The sequence below is a fragment of the Sphaerodactylus townsendi genome, linkage group LG03 (genome assembly GCF_021028975.2).
Source record: "Sphaerodactylus townsendi isolate TG3544 linkage group LG03, MPM_Stown_v2.3, whole genome shotgun sequence".
NCBI classification, from domain to species: domain Eukaryota; kingdom Metazoa; phylum Chordata; class Lepidosauria; order Squamata; family Sphaerodactylidae; genus Sphaerodactylus; species Sphaerodactylus townsendi.
Window position 1 is genome coordinate 176,286,067 of NC_059427.1, and position 18,401 is coordinate 176,304,467.

An 18,401-nucleotide genomic window follows, 5' to 3' on the forward strand; every position below is an offset into this window, starting at 1 on the left:
CTGGCCCCCTGACTCGTGTTGGCCCTTCTTCTAAAGCCTGACTTCAGAGGTGATTTGTGACACTCCATCAACAGGAGTTTCTGCCCTTCTCAAGACCAAACAGTGGAAGTGGGGGGTGAGAGATGCTTCAGTGAAAGTCAGTTCCCTGACTCCCCACCCAGATTGCAGCACCCTGCACCGTTTATTGCACAGATGGTTCAGGGAGGCAGAACTTCCCCTGATGGCATCATCGCACTGCCCACACCAGTTGCTGTGATTCACCCTTGGGCAGGACCGTGGGGCAGTCACGGCTGGAGCTGAGCTCCACACCCGGATCGCCCCCTCCTCCCTCTTGAGTCACTTGTGGCCTTCTGTATCTGAGCATGAGAGCACAGGCTGGGAATCCCATTTTCAAAGGTGGCTGATGAGCCACAGTCTCAGTTTCTATCAAAACATGCTCAGATTTCCCCTGCCGTTTCTCAGTGGGAGCTTCTGGACATTCAGATTACTTTTCTGTCATGATTTGATTGCCCTGGGTTTTTACATGCAACGTTTCAGTGTAACTAAAAGGAGATCAGACTCGTCCATCTCAGCAGGTGCCTCTTTCAGAAAGGGCACATCTCTTAAGAAGCCTGTTCTCTGAAGTAGTTGCTGGGGAGAAGCTGCAGGGGACATATCCCTTGTGAACAAAGGTTGCACGGGTGAATGTTCCACCCACACTATGTGGCTCACCTCAGACCTGAGAATGAATCTTTGCTCCTGTTTCATATTGTGTCTGGAGTCCTTTTCAAATATCCAGTGACCTCCTTTGGAGAAAAGAAATCACACAAAATAATAAGCTGGGAACATGTGGGTGGCTGCTCATTCCATGGCCTCCAAATTCTTGTCTCTTGTTTATCCCCAAACAGGGCTGATTCCTAAACAGTTGATTTGGTACTTAGCAATGACCCACTAGTAGTGTACTAGCATTGTAGGTTGGGAGGTCTGGGTTCAAGTGCTGACTTTCCGATTCCTCCTCTTAGACTAGAGACAGGTCCTAAGACGGTTACCTGACCCGGTCAAGTTCCTTGTTATCAGCCAGTTTCATTTCTTGCCTTCTGGGGTAGTGAGTCTTTCTGCCCCAGGGGAATTGAAACTTCAGAAAACGCACAGGAAAAACATAATATTGAAGCCACAAAAATGGGTAGGCAGGACAGAGCAAGTGGAAAGCATGAGTGTTTTTTTAAAAGGGTAGCATTTTATGAAAAACAGGAAAGTAGTTTTTGAAAAAAAAGCAAGTAATTATCTTCCTAGAGATCAAAAGATTACTTAGGGTTACAGAGCCATGGCAGAGTCTCATATTGCAGATTGCTTCTTAACTGTTCAGCTTGAAAACCCGGGTCCTCTCAAGCAACCTGTGTGTTCTTTAAGCATTAGAAGCTTTCTGGTAGCTTGGAGCCTCCAAAGCACTTTCTTGGAGAGAGAAGCATTTCTGTCAGCAGTGTGTGGCTTTTTGGCATCCTCCTGCCCTCCTCCTGCAATTCAGCCTACCTTCCCCCCCCCCCCCCGTGCTCTCAGTGAGGAGCTGTATTTTGGAGAGGCTCTCTGGAGGCGGAAATCCACAGAAAGGCTCAGGTGCCTCCAAGGTGGTCTGTTTCCCTGCTGCTTTTCCCCCTCAGCCACCACAAGAAAAACAGCCGCAGTTCCAGACATTGATCCTTTCTGCGCAACCAAAATTAAAATGCTTTGGAGACAGGAAATAAAACATTTCCTCTGAGGAGTTCCATGTGGTTTTTAGCCCAAAATGTTTTATTTGCAGCCTGAAAACGTTTTAAATGCATCCTCGATTTTAGTGATTCTTTTGTTGAAACGTTTTCAAAATATTTTGGCTTGCTGTGCCGTATCTCTTTAAAATGTTTCCTGTGTCTCTCTTTAGACTTCCTTCTTGGTGCCATTTTCTGGGCTTGTTCTGTCGTCTGGCCTGCCTATTTTCGTCATGGTTTTTCAAATTATGTTGAGGAGTGATGTCTTCGAAGCTTCAAATGTACAACCTGTAGCTGCTTGAGGAGTTGAAGTATCAAATCTAAGAGAAGTATAAAAAAAGAGGAACAAACTCAAAATGGCAGCCAGGAATCATTTTGAGGGTGTGTGTGTGAAGAAACAGAGGACTGAAAACATTTTGCAAATATTTTTCATTGACTTGTGCAGAAAGGGCCACAGTTTGACTCCTTCTGAAACATAAATTGCTCATCTAGAGTGGGTGATTCCAACCCCTTCTGTCTGGGAGGCAGGAAGACGTTTTTTCAACTTCCTCTCAGGGCTTCAGGCACCATCTTAGTCAGTATTTTTCCTGCCTTGCAAGGGAGAGCGTGACATTCAGCTAAGGTGCCTTCGCATCTTGTCTTTTTTCCTTCTCTTTCGCCCATTTGCAATTCTCTAAACTCCTATTGTGTTTAATAGCATTTCCTCTCTCTTTTTCTGTTTGGTTCTGTACTCTACCAGTACTTTCGAGGATGTTTAGCGTGAGGGGCCGTTTTTCCTGCCTTTTCCTTCCCACCCAAAATGGCCTCCAGTTCCTTCTCACCCCCAAGGGAGACTTTTTCCAAATCCTCGGTAGAAAATACATGCGTGGCGGCGGCCAGAGGTCACCACCACAGCTTCCACCGGCGCGATCCCAAAGGCCAGGGCAACCTCCTCATCAGTCGGAGGAAACCCAAAGGCCAGAGCTACCGACTTACCAGGAACCCGGCAGGGTGACCCAAAAGCCAGAATATCCACATCCCTCTCAGGAAGCTGGCAGGCTCACCCATTGGAGGGTATTGATCCCCCCCCCCCCCGGAAGCTGGCAGGCTGACCGAGGGGCAGGCAACATTTCCCGTCCAGGAGACCAGCAGGCCGATCCAGAATGGGAGAAGATGGCGCAGGCTAAAAAGAAGCTCCAACGAGAACAGGCCTTGGAAACTCCGGCGGATGACCTGCCCTCTGCTACAGAGATCCAGACAGATGATCTGCCCTCAGATTCAGAGATCTAGGCGGATGACCTGCCCTCTGAATCCAGGCAAGATTCGACTAACACGGGAGGGGGCGGGCGGGCGGGCAGGGAAATGGCATCCCAGCCATCCCTACTTGCAAGTAGATCCACAACATGGCATGATCTATCCCCCAGTGATTTTGCAACCTTTCTGCAAGGAACTTCAATTCCAGACCCCCCTCCCATCTAGACCAAGGAACAGATCCTATCACGGGGATAATGTGTCCGTCTTAGAGATGAGGAAGAAGAGGAAGATTATGAGGGGAACGAAGGATCTGAGCATTTCTCATATAATGAGGAAACACAAGCTGAACCTACAGGACAGTTAAGCAGATTTTTTAAATTGGAGGATCTGTCCCTCCTTATTTCAAGAACTCTCTCTGCGCCAGATGTGCAGGCTCCAAGATGCTCCAAGATGTGTAGGATCCCTCCAAGTCTCCAGCCGCCCCATCCAGACCCATGAAAGGTTGCCCTGCGGATAGCAAGACTTTCTTCCCACACGTGGGAGATAATCAACTGTCCTTTCCTCTCACAGAATTTTTAGAGAGAAGGATTGGGAGGGAGTAGAATAGCCCAGCTGCAAGCAAGGGGTTATCATCCATTGCAAAGAAACTATATGAGGTTCCCCAATATGTGGACAGGATGCTCCAGTGGCGGCATTCCAATCAGCAGGGCTTGTGTCCAAAGATGGAGAGGGTGGTCTTAAAGATTTTCAACACAGACGCCCAGAGGTGGCTCTCAAAAGAGCACACGACTGGCTGGCAGTGGCCACGAAGGCCCTTCTCCCCTCTTCCACCGTAACCAGGGCAGTCATCGTATGGCTCAGAAGAGTCATTGACATGCTTCTCCCTGAAGAACATGGAATCAGGGAGGGAATAGGTTGCATTCTGACAGGGGTGTCATTCCTGGCCGATGCAACCTTTGACGCACTTATAATGTCTGCCCATTCTGGGGCCTCCTCAGTGGTGGTCAGACAAAACACCTGGCTCAGAGCTTGGCAAGCAGATCAACACTCCAAGGTGGTGGTCTCAGGATATGCCTTCCAGGGCAGTAGGCTGTTCGGAGCAGACCTGGGTCAAGTTCTGGTCGAGACAAGGGATAAGAAAAAGGCCATGCCCCAATTCATGCTAACTGACAGGCAACAAACTTCATCGACCACCTCCTTCAGATTTCACAGGACACTCCCTTGCGCCAACAGAGAGGAAAGACACCCAACCTGGCAACATCAACAGGAGTCCCTGCATAGACGTGGCAATTTTCGTCCCTTCGAGAAGTCCAACAAGTTCCCCAGAACTGACAAATCTAACAGGCAATGACCGCGCCGACATCCTGGTCAGGGATTGCCTCCTGCACTTCACACATCAGTGGGAGTGTGAACACGTCGGCTCCTAGACCAGGGAGGTAGTGACCACCGACTATGTGATAGAATTTACACAGTTGCCCAGACACAGATTCATTCCATCTTCAATCGGCAACAAACCAGACAAGGCCTTGCAGACCGCCTCAGCGATCCTTCACCTTCTGGAGATCCAAGCGATCGAACAGGTCCCCACAGCAAGAAGTCCTCAGGGGTCTCCTCCCATTTCTTTACAGTTCCAAAAAAGACCGGGGACTGGAGAGCCATTCTCAACCTGCACAGTGTCAACAAGCACAACCTGCACAGTGTCAACAAGCACACCACATGGAGATCCTCCAAACCATCGTAGAGGCATTTTGCCCGGGGTACTTCCTTGTTTCCTTGGATCTCACCGAAGCCTGCCTCCACATCCCCATACACACAGCTCACCAGTAGTACCTACGATTTGCAGTGGGAGACCAACACTACCAATTTCAGGCTTTACCATTCAGCCTAGCGACAACTCCCAGGTATTCACCAAGGTCCTACTGAAACCAGTCATTCTACTCAGAAAGAATGGCATCCACGTCCACCCATACTTGGACGACATTTTGATTCAATCCAGAACAAAAACACAGAGGATCAGCGATGTAGGTCGCGTGATTCAGGTATTCCGGCAACACAGGTTCCCTGTGAATCTGAAGAACTCCCTGGTTCCTACACAAACCATGGAACACCTCAGAGCAGTGATTAGGTCTTCCCAGAATTCCCTGTTCCATCCCAAGTCCGCAAAATACAACAGATGGCCTTGAACATACTCTCATCCAGAAAATCGTCCCTCCTTCAACTAGTCAGCCTCATGGGGCTATTCATAGCAGCCATAGACATGGTGCAGTGGGCAAGACTACACGCCAGGCCACTCCAGCAATTCTTGCGGCACTACCAACACAACATCATGAGAAAGAACTATCGTTCCTTCAGAGTTCCAGCAACAGTCAAAAACAGCCTCGGATGGTGGGTGTCACACAACGCCCTGAATCAAGAAAAGGTGTACCTACACCAACAGAGGATTCAAATCTTCACAGATGCCAGCCTCCAAGACTGGGGAGCCACAATGGGGAATCAATTCGTTCAAGGTGAGTGGTCTCCAGAACTCCGTCATCTTCCAATCAACATTTTGGAAACACAGGCAATACTACTCGCCCTACAACACTTCAAGACTTCAATTCTCTGCCAACATGTCCTCATTCGGACGGACAACATCGCCACCAAAATGTATATCCACAATCAGGGGGGATCCAAATCTTCGCAACTACACAAGGAAGCAGTCAGGATTCTCTCCTGGGCGGAGAAACATCTCCTGACCATTCAGGTGGAACATGTCAAGGGAACTCTGAACACCCAAGCCAATTGGCTCAGTCAGCAAAGGGTTCAGGAAGGGGAACGGACACTCAACCAAAGGATATTCCAGACCATAGTAGAGCACATCGCGGAACCACAGATAGACCTGTTTATGACAGCAGACAGTGTTCCTATCCAGGTATCACCATCCAAGGGCCTACGCCATGGGCGCGCTCTCCACAGATTGGCCTCCGCAACTTCTTTTCGCTTTTCCTCCCATGCCAATAATTCCAAAGCTACTGCGGAAAATCATGATGGAGAAAGCTACAGTCATCCTGATAGCACCATTCTGGCCGAGACGCCCCTGGTTTTCTGTCATAACAGTTGGCAATCCAACTACCCTTCATCCTTCCTCAGATGTCGGACTTACTAACTCAAGGACCACTATGCCACCCAAATCCAGGGTGACTATCTTTGACCGCATGGCTATTGAGTGGCGCAGACTGATCCAGAAGAGCTATTCTGACCAAGTTGCCAAAACGCTACTTGCCTCCAGACGTCATACCACCACAAGAATCTACCATTCATCTTGGAAGGCCTTTGTGAGCTGGTGGATCTGGAAAAAACCATCATTAGCAACGATCCTTGAGTTTCTCCAAGATGGATTTGACAATGGCCTTCGAAGTGCCACACGTCAGGTAGCAGCTCTTACTACTGTCTGGCCCTTGTTTCATGGCCTCCCAGCCTCTAGGCATCCAGACATCTTGAGATTTTTAAAAGGGGTCTTTCAAACTCAACCAGGACAAGTTCACAGATTTCCATCCTGGTGATTGCATTCGTACTTTCAGCACTAACAAAAACACCTTTCGAGCCTGCACAATCAATCCACCTATGATGGTTTCAAATGAAAGTACTGTTTTTGGTGGCTGTCACATCTGCAAGGCATGTTTCCGAAGTCAGAGCCTTATCAACTCCAATTTAGGCATTTCTCATAAAGATCCCACCTTTTGGCCCAAGGACCACTCGACATTTCACGTCAAGCAAGAAATTGTCCTTCCTACCTTCTCTCCAAATCCAACATGTCCAAGTAAGAAGCTTTGGCACAACCTGGATGTGCAAAAATCACTCAAGACTTTTATCCTCAGAACCGAGGAGATACGCAAGACCGACAGCTTGTTCATCAGTGTAGTTCCACCAAACATTGGTAACTAAATGTTGACAGCAGCTATCAGTGCCACATTAAAAGCCTGGATCATAGAGGCCCACAAGGCATCCAACCTGCTGGTCCCACCTGGAGTTACTGCACACTCCATACGCAGCGCAGCTACCAAAGCAGCAGCATTTAGGAATCAGGCTACAGTAGATGGTCTGCAATGCAGCTATATGGTCATCAGCTTCCTCCTTTGTTCGCCACTGCACATTAAAGTTCTGGGCAGCAGCTCAAAGGAAGGTCCTGGGCAGCAGCTCTGGAGAACGGAGTTGACCCACCCGGTTTTGGTGGTCCCACTTCCAAGATGTCCTCCGCCTCCAGGAGCACGGTCCACTGGATACTCACCGTGAAGGGCCCTTCTCCTGGTAGGCTAGGAGGACATCTTGCCCCTGCCACGGTCATTCCAGTTCTCCATACTTGTTCAGTTCAGCAGGTTGTTTCTCCTGTTTGTTCATGTTTTTTCTGCGTTACTGTTGTTATTGCTTTATCATTAGAGCAGCAGTGGCGCAGTGGTTAAGAGCAGGTGCATTCTAATCTGGAGGAACCGGGTTTCATTCCCCGCTCTGCCTCTTGAGCTGTGGAGGCTTATCTGGGGAATTCAGATTAGCTTGTGCACTCCCACACATGCCAGCTGGGTGACCTTGGGCTAGTCACAGTTCTTCTGAGTTCTCTCAGCCCCACCTACCTCACAGGGTGTTTGTTGTGAGGGGGGAAGGGTAAGGAGTTTGTCAGCCCCTTTGAGTCTACTACAGGAGAGAAAGGGGGGATATAAATCCAAACTCTTCTTCTTCTTCTTGCTTCCTCTCTTAATATTGCCTACTGCTTGGCCAATGGGATACTGACTAAGATGACGCCCAAAGCCCTGAGAGGAAGTTGAAAAACGTCCTCCTGCCTCCCAGACAGAAGGGGTTGGAATCTCCCACTTCCAAGATGTCCTCCTAGCCTACCAGGAGAAGGGCCCTTCATGGTGAGTATCCAGGGGACCGTTTTCTGCTCCTTGCCCAGTGTGGTGCTTTGAGTTTAACTATGGTGGACAGTCATGACCACGGCACAAAGAGCTGCACAAGTAATTCCACACGACCAAAGAAGCTTTGACTTGCTTTGCCATTGCCACATGACCAACCGCAGCTGAAAGAGTAGCAGGCCTTCAAAGATAGGCTGTATGTGGTATGGAGACCTCTTGCTTACAGATATAAAGTGTGTGTGTCAGAGTGAGTGAGCAAGCGATCGAGCGAGCAAGAGAGAAAGGATGACTGGGCATGCCCAAATTTTTGCATCACACTTCCATTAACCATGAGGATCTTGGCCAATATGTAGACCAAGGACTGAGATGGAAGAGGTGATGGTATTTCACTGCGAAGACAGATAACTTAGAAATATAGAATCATAGAGTTGGAAGAGACCCCCCAAGGGCCATTGTCCAAACCCCTGCAATGCAGGAGCAGCTTGAATCTTTGATGCATACCTGTTTCACATGTGGCCATGCTCCAGGTGTTAATCCCCCTTCCCAGAATTCTGTGGGGTTGAGGACTTAGACTCTTCCTTGTCTTCAGAGAACTCTTGATATCTGTTCTCCTGCCAGGGGACCTCTGGGGCTCCCGGGCACCTTCTGTGGGACGTACAGGGCGTGGCTGAGCCCGAGAGGCCTCCTCTATCATCACTCCTTGTTTCCACCCTCCTTCCCAAATGTCCAACCTGCCTGGACCAGGCTCCTTTAGAAAAGCTGTTAGCTGAGGAACATCCATTGGTCACGAGGCCTGCGGCAAATCTCTGTCCTTGCACAATGAAAACTTGTGGCAAGTTTGTTAGTGTAGCATTTTAAAATTAAATATTGTTATTTCAGAAATGTTTTTGGACTTAATTAGTTTTACCTTTAAGTTTTGTTGGTTAACTATATTTTCCTTTGATTCTTTTATCTTTTTTTAATAGCAAGTTAACATTTTTATGGTTTCCTTGGAATGTTTTCAGTTTTATTCTTTTGGAACATGGGTTGTTTCGTTGTCTAGAACTGTAAATCAATCTGTATCTGCGTGAATTGCGGGCATAGCAAGAACACTCCTCTGCAGAATCCACTGTGTCTGGTCTTCTCATTGAGGAACACAGAGGAAAAGTCGCAGAGTGGAGCAGAAGGACAGACCATCTCCTGCATTTCCGCAGCTGTGTACTATAGTCTTCTGGGTGCCAGAGGTCATCATGAGCTCTCACTTTCCCAAGATGAAATTGACCACCTTGCAATCAAGCCTTGATTGGGGGGGGGGGGCAAGGGCAGGGACTGCAGGGAAAGGAAGAACAGCCTGTAAAGGTGATGAGGTTCCAGAGGAGGCAGTGCTGAAGGAGAACGAAACTGAAGGTGTGGTTAACGGTCAGGTTTCTAACCTCTTTAGCAGAAACTGTGGTGGCGTTTTTGTATTTCCCTCTGGCCGCTGTGCAGAGGGAGTTAGCAAATGAAGGTCAGTAGTACGTGCTAGAAAGAATTAAATGAACTGGACACTTGCTGGGGAAAGGCTCCTGTAAGAGGCATTTTCTGGTCTCTTTGCTGATCATCTGATACCTGAGTACCCTCTCTGAAGTGGCCTTCATGTTCCCTGTTGCGTGTTCCCAAGATATTTACTATGGTGGGCTGGCGGGTCCCTGAGGTGGCAATATTGGCGATTGGTGGGGGGCATTGGTGAGCATTACAATGAATCTGAGGGTGGATTGGGGGCAGCTTCATCAGAGCCCAGTGATCCGGGGGCTGTTGCACTCTGCCGCTCTCAGTGCCGCCTGCTTAAGGGCTAGAAGGCAGCAGCACCCCAGCTCCTGTTGTGGAGCTTCCAGTGGCTGACCAATCAGAACGCTTTGCTCCATCTAGGTTCAGTCTGATTTGAAACCTGACCCTGGCAAGGAGTTCGGTTTCCCCGTGCGACCTTCCAAGGGCTCAGCCTGGGGGTCAGCTTGGAGTGCCGGTCTGGGAGATCCAGGATTGAATCCCTGCTGGTGCTGTAGATGCTTCCTGGGTCACCTGGGGCCAATCACACACCGCCTAACCTTCCCTCGCAGGGTGGCTGTGGGGATAAAAGGGAGAACACGCTGTTGTGGAATCCCACTGGGGAAAAAAGTGGAGGATAAAGAGAGGAGAAGTTTGGATTTATACCCCGTTTTTCTCAACTGTAAGGAGTCTCAAAGCAACTTATAACCTTCCCCTCCCCACAACAGACACCTTGTGAGGTAGGTGGGGCTTGACCGACTTCAAAGTGAACTGTGACTGGCCCAAGGTCATATCAGCAGAGAATAAAGCGGAGTCACTCTGGTAAGATGAGAAGTCTTCTTGCACTCACTGCAACCTTCTATCACCCTTGGAAAAGAATACTCTCCACTCAAGATGTTCTTTCCATAGGAAGGCTTTTACTTTAGCAGTTGCAAGGTTATATAAGTCTTATCTATACAAGACTATTGTACTATACGGAACTCTTCAGCAATAACAAAGTTGAACACACACAGAACTTAACTCAGACTCAACTCTATCTCAACTCAGCATATACAAATGCATACATCAGGATACTTTTCCCCGCCCAGGCCACAGGCTCTCATTGGTCTAGAATTACAGTTGAATTCACCAATCAAAGGTTAATCTTTGCTACTTTTGCCCCTAGACTGATTGCCTCCGTTCTCTGGGTTCGCAAACTTTCTGCTAATTTGAAATGACCTTTCCTGTGAACTTTTCACTCTTTTTTATATATCATGACAGGTTTAATACAACAACCTGTATTAGGCATATTAAAATAGACTCCAGAACGTTACAGACATTACTGAAGTACAAATCAAAAGTACATTCAAAACACAGACAGATAAACTGTATCTAGCATTGGACATTACTTATAAAGTTCTGTCACTTGTAAAAGAAATTTTGCTACTTTTTATTATTATAGCCTTTGTATTATTGTATTTCCAAGAGCCTTTGTATTATTTAACAAAAGCTCCACAACAGAGTTGTCAGAGTCTCTTTCAGATTTGTCTAAGACCAGCCCAGGAGAGAAATTCATAATACCCACATATCTCGGAGATCATGACAGGTCACCCAGCAGGCTTCATGTAGAGGAGTGAGGAATCAATCCTGGTTCTCCAGATTAGAGTCCATCACTCTTAACCATGACACCACAGAGGTTCTCTATGAGCTAAATACATTCAAACCCTGCTTCCACCTGCCCTTGCTTAGTTTGCACATGAGCAATCCACAGACCTTGCAGGGATGCAACCAGCATGCTTGACTGCTTTGCACAGGTTTGTGGCTTAGTTTCAGTGACAAGCTGAGCCCGTGCCCGTTGGTGGGCACTAAGAAAGGCATCAGTTGTCATCAGGTTGGGGACCCTTCCCATGAGGGCTACATATTTGAAGCAGCTGAAAGTTGGACCCTCCCACTGTCTAGCCCTGTCTGACTGTGGTTGTTTGAGATCTCCGGCCTAGGTTTCCAAGGACAGGGTTTGAACTTGTGACCTGCCATGTGCCAAGCATGCATGTTCCTCTGTTGAGCTGAAGTCCCTGCCTATGGCGGGTGCCAGTCATCTGTAAAGACAACTTGACAAATGATGTTTTCATGGCTTAACTAGATTCATGTGTTGGGGCTTGGAACTGAAGGGTCTAGGCAACAGGTTCCCTGGCTGAGTTGTCTGTCTTGGTCCCTTGGTTTTGAATACCATTCTCAAGAGGAGTGGCTTTTATTTATTTATTGTTTATTTATTTATTGTGTGTATGTGTGTGTGAATCTCCTGCCCTGTACCTGGAGGTCTCAAGGAGGGTTACAACCTAGGATAAAAGTCATAGAATCTAATAACCTAAAAACAATTACGATCAATTACCAATAAAACCATAAAATCTATTCAAGTGCATAAAACTTATTTAACAAGTCATATTGTCAGAAGGAAAACCCATCTCATCAGTCAAAGGCCAGGAAAATAGGTGCGTCTTTCCCAATTTTCAGAAAGGAGCTAATTGCAGCCTCTCCCTTCAGTATTAACATTTGTCCACTGCCCGTCAAGCACAGATGGCTCAGCATTTGCTGCTGCTGCTGCTTTACCCCTCGGAATTTCCTGCACCCATTCACTTTTCAATTTGATTCTTGGCTCAGGGTAACCTGTATCGTATTGGCTTTTGTCCTTTGCCAGACGCAGACCCTCTCTTCCATTGTGTGGCCTGTTTTGTGGGATGTTTCGATATCGTCAAGCACCTTCAGCTTGTCTTGTCTGAAGAGATGCAGCCTGTAAAAATATTAATAGATAAACCCATACTATTGAACACCAATTCAGTTTTTTTCTAGGTGGTTTCATTTTGGAGTTAAAATGTGAAATTAGAACGTCTCATAATATATTGCAATGTATTCATTTGCTCCAATGGTTTTGTATTTTTGCTTTCTACCTCAGCCAGAAATTGGTTCCCAAAGCAAGTTACATCAAATAAACCCCAATGAAAATAGCAATTAAAATGTCTGCCTGCAAAAGAGGCCCAAGAGTATCTGGCTCCGAATGAGTCTCCACTGAGAAATTTTCAGCTTGTTTCAGTTCCTCCAAAAATATTTCTATTTAGAGTGTATTAGATCAATATACTAATCTAATAATAAAATAAAAAACACCCCTTGATGGACGCAGGCTCCTCGGTGACCACTCAGGTGCACTGAGCTAGCATTAAAAATTCCTTAGCATAAATAGATCTCTTTCCCCAATCAATTAAGCAAAATTTCTTCTGGACCTCATAATGCCAGATGCGGAGCCTGGGTATGGCTGGGTTCTCCAAGGCTGTGACAGCACAGTAGCTAAGCAAGCGGATTTCCTTGGCAAACCAAGGCTGTCTGTGGCATCGAGAAGCCTGCCGGGGGAACTGAACTAGCAAGTGATGTTTTGTGACTTAACGGGCACTCGCTTGGCCAGGGACCCAAGAACAGGGATGGCCATTTGTACCAGAACTGCTTCCAGGCTTTTGAAAAGATGCCATAGAAAACGTTACATTGCACTGCACGGCAAAAAGGGTTAAAGATCCACGCAAGCAGCTAATTGGCTGAAATGTTTCTGCCACAATCCTTTTCTTACACGGAAGGTTTGCTTGTCTCAGTTCTGTGAATTTCAACCGTTTGTTGAGATCCGAAGATAGGCAAGGCAAGGGAGGGAGGGGGCATCACAGGCCGCCTGGAAGCTGCTGCCTCGGCAGGAGATAGGAGGCCCATGGCTGATTGGCTGTCCTTGTGTGTTGTTGTGAACATACTGTGGCCAGCATTAATGTGGCCTTCCTGCTGTTAAAAAGGCTGAAGCAGGCTGAATAGAACAGCTGTTCGTTATATGTCTTTTTCCTCAGGAAAGCAGTTGGTCGGATTAGAGACACGAGGGGTCATGGGTAGAGCTGGGATTTCAGATTGGGCCGCCCCCAGGCCAAGTTATGAATTAGATCTGCTTTGTTAGTGGCCATGTTTTCTGGATCACAGGGAGACTTCTACTGGTGCATGGGCTGCTTACACCAGAGGAGAAGGCACTGCTGTTAATCAAGTGGATCCAGTTCTAGATTCTGGTCCCAGTTCTGCCTGGATTCCAGGTTTCAGCAGCTCGTGGGGGCGGTTGTAATTTCTCTTTGACACTTGCACACCTCCATGTGTTGTGTGTGTGTGTGAGTGAGAGAGAGAGAGAGAGAGAGAGAGAGAGAGAGAGAGAGAGAGAGAGAGCGTGTGCCAGTGCAGTTTATCAGTACGAAGGGGGCTTGGAGTGGAAACCACAGTGTAAATTTCAGAGAAAAGCCCAGCCCCATGTGACTTGCTGGAACTGTAGGCTCCACTTCCCCACACAGAAAACCACATCCTTGTTTACATGTGGGTTGGAGATGAGTCACCTGCTCCCGTGGCGGTGCAGCACGCAGCCCACCAGCTAACAGTTGACCGTGGTGCTGTGTCCTGCTTGCTTGTGCTGCTGAGGAAAGGGGGGACAAGGGCAGGGCGGAGAGACCCGGCATTGGGAAGGCGGGAAGGAGCGGCTGAGATCAGCTGCACTGCTTGGTCCTCTGTAGACCTGACCTCAGTTTGGAATGACTTCCTCTGTCTTTCCATCCCTTTCTTATACATTGGTTGGTTTTTTTGCTGACTTGTGGCGACCCTGCAGGGTTTTCAAGGTGAGAGATGTTAGGAAGTGGTTTGCCATCGGCTGCCTCTGCATCCCCCTAGTATTCCTTGGAGGTTTCCCATCCAAACAGCAGCCAGGGTTGAGGCGGGGCACCCAGGAAGCTTTCACGGCTCTAGAAGGGTTTGGAACCTGTTTTTCCCAAGTCTTAGTCCAACACCACGCTGGCTCTCTTACAGGGAGCCCCATTAATTTACTGGAATAGTAACTTCCTGTCTGTTGATGTTTGGGGGGCCCATTCTTCTTACATCCATGTGCCATCCTGCTGCATCCTTTCACCCAAGTGTGCAAAGGTCCTTTCCATCGATCCTTCTGATCATCTATATATATAAAAAGCTAACAGTGCATTTGTTAGTGGTAGTATAACTCAGTAACTGCTGGGCCAATTCCTCTGAAAATTCCCAGCCACTATAGTCAGCCAGGTGAGAGTGTTTTTAGATGTTCACATACCTGGCCCAGGTAAAACGCCTTTTTCCTGATGCTCCATGGTGAAGGACATGCAGCTGCCTGTGTGTAACTGTAACCCTTAGAATGTTCACTCAGATGGCCAGATATGAGCAGTGAAAACAGTACATAGGCAGTAACTCGAGTGGAAGTGAAACACATACACACACATACACATGAGGGAGGGGGAGGGAGAGGTAGGGGTGGCATGCAAGGGAAGAGAGGGAGGGAGAGGAAAGGGACGGAGGGGGAGGCATGCAAGGGAAGAGAAGTGAGAGAGGGGAGAGAGTGAGGGGTGGCATGCAAGGGAGGGGAGGCAGGGGGCCCAGCATCTTGATATGACCCACCCACCCTAGCGGAGGGTAAGGGGAGGGAGAGGGAGGAGTGGCATGCAAAGGAAGAGAAGTGAGGGAGGGAAGAGAGTGAGGGGCGTCATGCAAGGGACGGGAGGGAGGGGCCAGGCACCCTAGATTTCCTGAATACTGTGGTTACAGTTAAGAAAACCAGGCACGCATTACTCAGGAGTAAGCTCGGTACAGCAACCCTGACATACTTTGAATGGCTGCGGCGCACCCCTCAGAGGGTTTCCTCAGAAGCGACACCCATTGCCACCAACCAAACTTACTCCCAGGTAAAGGATCATGACCAGCCAGCCTAGATGTGTGGGGGGGTGCCTTTCCATTCCACTCCCCAAGGAATGCGGGCACACACATCAATGACATTGCACAGTATCAGGCTGCGTGTTTGCATGAGCACGTACTGCTGGCCTCTGCAATTGATTTGCTGCTACTGTTCCTTTTCCATTTCACCACAATAAACCACAGCAACGCGTGGCCGGGCCCCGCTAGTAAGAACATAAGAAAGAGCCTGCTGGATCAGACCAGAGTCCATCTAGTCCAGCACTCTCGCTACTCGCAGTGGCCCACCAGGTGCCTTTGGGAGCTCACATACAGGATGTGAAAGCAATGGCCTGCTGCTGCTGCTGCCACCGCCACCGCCGAGCACCTGGTCTGCTAAGGCCTTTGCAATCTCAGATCAAGGAGGATCAAGATTGGTAGCCTCTGTACTGTACTGATCTTGTACTGGAAGCAGGTAGGCCTGGCCCAGCTATTGGTGACTACCACTAGAACAGGGAAGGTCAGCCACTGCTGTGTGGGAAAGAGAGCAACTTCATCAGGCAGCAGATGTGGAGTGCCACATACAGCAAGTGAGCCTGACCCACCCACCCCCCGGGGCACTGCCTGCACAGGCACCCTTGAAACAAACGGGAGCCTTTCCACAGGAGCCCGTCGTGTTGTTGCGTGAGGGGAAGATGCCATGTTGGATTATCCACTTCGAGTTGCCACGTGTCTTCAGCTGGGCCCTGCCTGTGATACAGGGACTCTCTGAGCAAGAGTCAAACGGCTGCCAGACCTCTGGCTCAGCCTGGGATGTGGGGCTGGTTTAGGAGTGGCCTTTGGGGGCTGCCGGGAAGCTTAGGAAGAAGTGGCCTCTGTGTGTCCACGCCTGTTGAGGGTCCAGAAAGCCTTTCTGTCTTCAGAAGTTGAGGGAAACAGGAGGGGCAACTCTGGCCAGATGGTGCAGGTCGAGGGGAAAATGGAGGAAAAGGTGTTGAGCAGAGAAAGGAGGGAGGGAGCAAAGCGCCTCTGCTCATTCCTTACCTTGAAAACCCCACCAGGTGGAACTTTGGGAGATCATCACAAATTGGCCTCAACTCAAGCACAGACGTCACCTTTCCAGTAGAAGGCGTTGCGTGGATCATGCCTTGTTCGGAGGTTTTGATTTTTGACCGTTACAGCTGCAAACAACTCTTTTGCACACCCCTGGCCGGTCTCAAATGTCTCTGCTGCTAAAGTCACCACACTCCCATCCCTCTCCCGGATTCTTCCTCTTAGCAAGTGTGCTGGGGGGGGGGGGGTCTTTTCTTGTGATGGGGGTGCCCCAGGGCCTTAGATAAGCTTGATATCTGGTTTCAATTTGTTAAGCCTAACAGGAGTTGTAGTTTGAATCTTCAATAAGGAAGACTGAATATGGTAATGTTTGGGAATCCCTGCAGTAAGCCCCCCCCCCTTCTGACTTCATGGTCTTCCCCTTGGATATTAACTACAGATTTGTTGAACTACTTAACAGCAGTGCTGTAAATAGGATCCCATAATTGACCACAAAGAATGGTGGCACTTCTGTCTCACTTCTTGTTGGTGCCTGTGGCTGTCCTTGGCCAGTTACGCTGTCCAGGTGCCTTTGTTCTGGTCGAATGCAATTTGGCCTGGGGGTTCTGAGACCCTCACAAAGCTGCCCTTGGCAGGGGGGAGGGGGCCTATTTATGAGTTGCTGTGAAGAAAAGGAGCCTGCCAGATTTGGGGGGGAGGGGGCGCTTTGGCTTTTCAGCACATCTGTCAGTTTCAGGCCTGCCTCTGGCCAGTTTCTTTCCCTGTCTTGATGGGGCCCTGCTGCTCACCAATAATGAAACTGGGGCTCTGAGGCTTATCCTGTTTAAAAGTGATAGATGACTCAGCTTAAGCTTTTGTTGACCAAAGTCTATCAACAGACAGGAGGTACATCAAATCCAAAGCCAAAAGATGTGACCTTCCCCGCCCCCCCGCCCCCCCCCAGGCAGCAGTGACTTAAATTCCTCCAGAGGCCAAATAACTTTTAAAACTGTGAACCAGTTCGTCATCAGAGGAGTCAGTGCACTAATAGTTTTCTGCCAGAAACAAAAAAATGCCCCTTGGTTAGGAGGGCCGATCCCTGTCTAACGGTTGGAGCTACACACAGGGTGAAAATGTGTCACAGAAGGGCCCAGAGAGAGGGCCCCGTGGCCACAGCGGGTCAGGGCTGTTTGCTCCCCCAGTGTTTTGAGGATAGTCTGCCATGATTTCTGGTCATCACAATGTCTGGAGAGGAGACCCGAAGCACACAGAGCAGGAATTCCCTGGCACGTGGTTCACAGCCTTGGTTTTGGTGGCGTAAGATTTGGGATTGGTGCTGGACTCAGTTAACAGCTCCTACTCACATCCTGAGATCAAAGGATGCAAGCTCCATGTTGGGGAAGTGGGTTTCTGAGGGGCTTCATTCACCTGAGGGGCTTCATTCACCCCACAACAGTCCCTGAATTCCTTTGCTGACCATCTCCTGTTTCTTCCTTGCAGCTGACCAGGTGTATGGTGACCAAGACATGCATGAAGTGGTCCGGAAGCACTGTATGGACTATCTGGTGAGTTCAGGAGGTGAAGTGAAGCAAACAGAGCTGCACCGGATTCCTCTGCGTCTTGCAGGTCCGGTTCTCACATCCAGGGCTACGTGGCCAGTAGCTTCATGTTCTGTGAATGTAATCAGTGGCTGGCAATGAACCGAAGCTGCTCGTGTGACCGGGGCCTGCCCTGGGGAGCAAAGGGTCTGTTCAGCCAGCATGGACTCCTGGCAAGCTGATCCTCTTTCTCAGTGGAGTAACAAAAAGAGATAGTATATCGGGAGGGGTAGTAGGGCATATGTTTATGTTCAGAAGTTCTGCAGTCCAGTTCCTGGCATCAGCAAATGAAAGGATCTGTCAGTCCCCGTGGCTCCGGAGAGCCAGCACCAGTTGGAATAGACAGGACTGGGCTAAGTGGACTGAAAAAGCAGCTGAGTATAATTTCTGTGTGCCCCACAGTGCACTCCACCAGTGTAGTGAAAGTAGGCACCCAAACCAAGAGAAATAGATGTTTTTTAAAAATCTGCATCTTTGCTTATTTTTCCCCATTTTGCTTTTTCCCCCTGTTACGGGGCAAAGGACCACACGAGGCACAGAATCCCTGTTTCCTCTTAAGTGGAAGTTGCATTTAATTTGCTCAGAAATATTGATCCTGCAGAATTCTCAGACCTGTTGTTTTCCAAGGCGGCTTCTAAGCAGTACAACAGCCACTACACAGCCACAGCCACTGGCCCCCAGCAATGCTGTTACAATCCCATGTT

The 18,401-nt window shown here is 48.7% G+C and overlaps 1 protein-coding gene across 2 annotated transcripts in view; it reads left to right on the top strand.

The window, feature by feature from the left end:
- OTUD5 (OTU deubiquitinase 5) overlaps positions 1–18,401 on the top strand; it is a 55,083-nt gene that overhangs the window by 27,962 nt on the left and 8,720 nt on the right. For both annotated transcript variants that reach the window (XM_048490482.1, XM_048490481.1), the window contains exon 3: positions 17,600–17,664. In XM_048490482.1, coding sequence (XP_048346439.1) covers positions 17,600–17,664 — 65 coding nt within the window. The remainder of the gene's footprint in view (positions 1–17,599; positions 17,665–18,401) is intronic.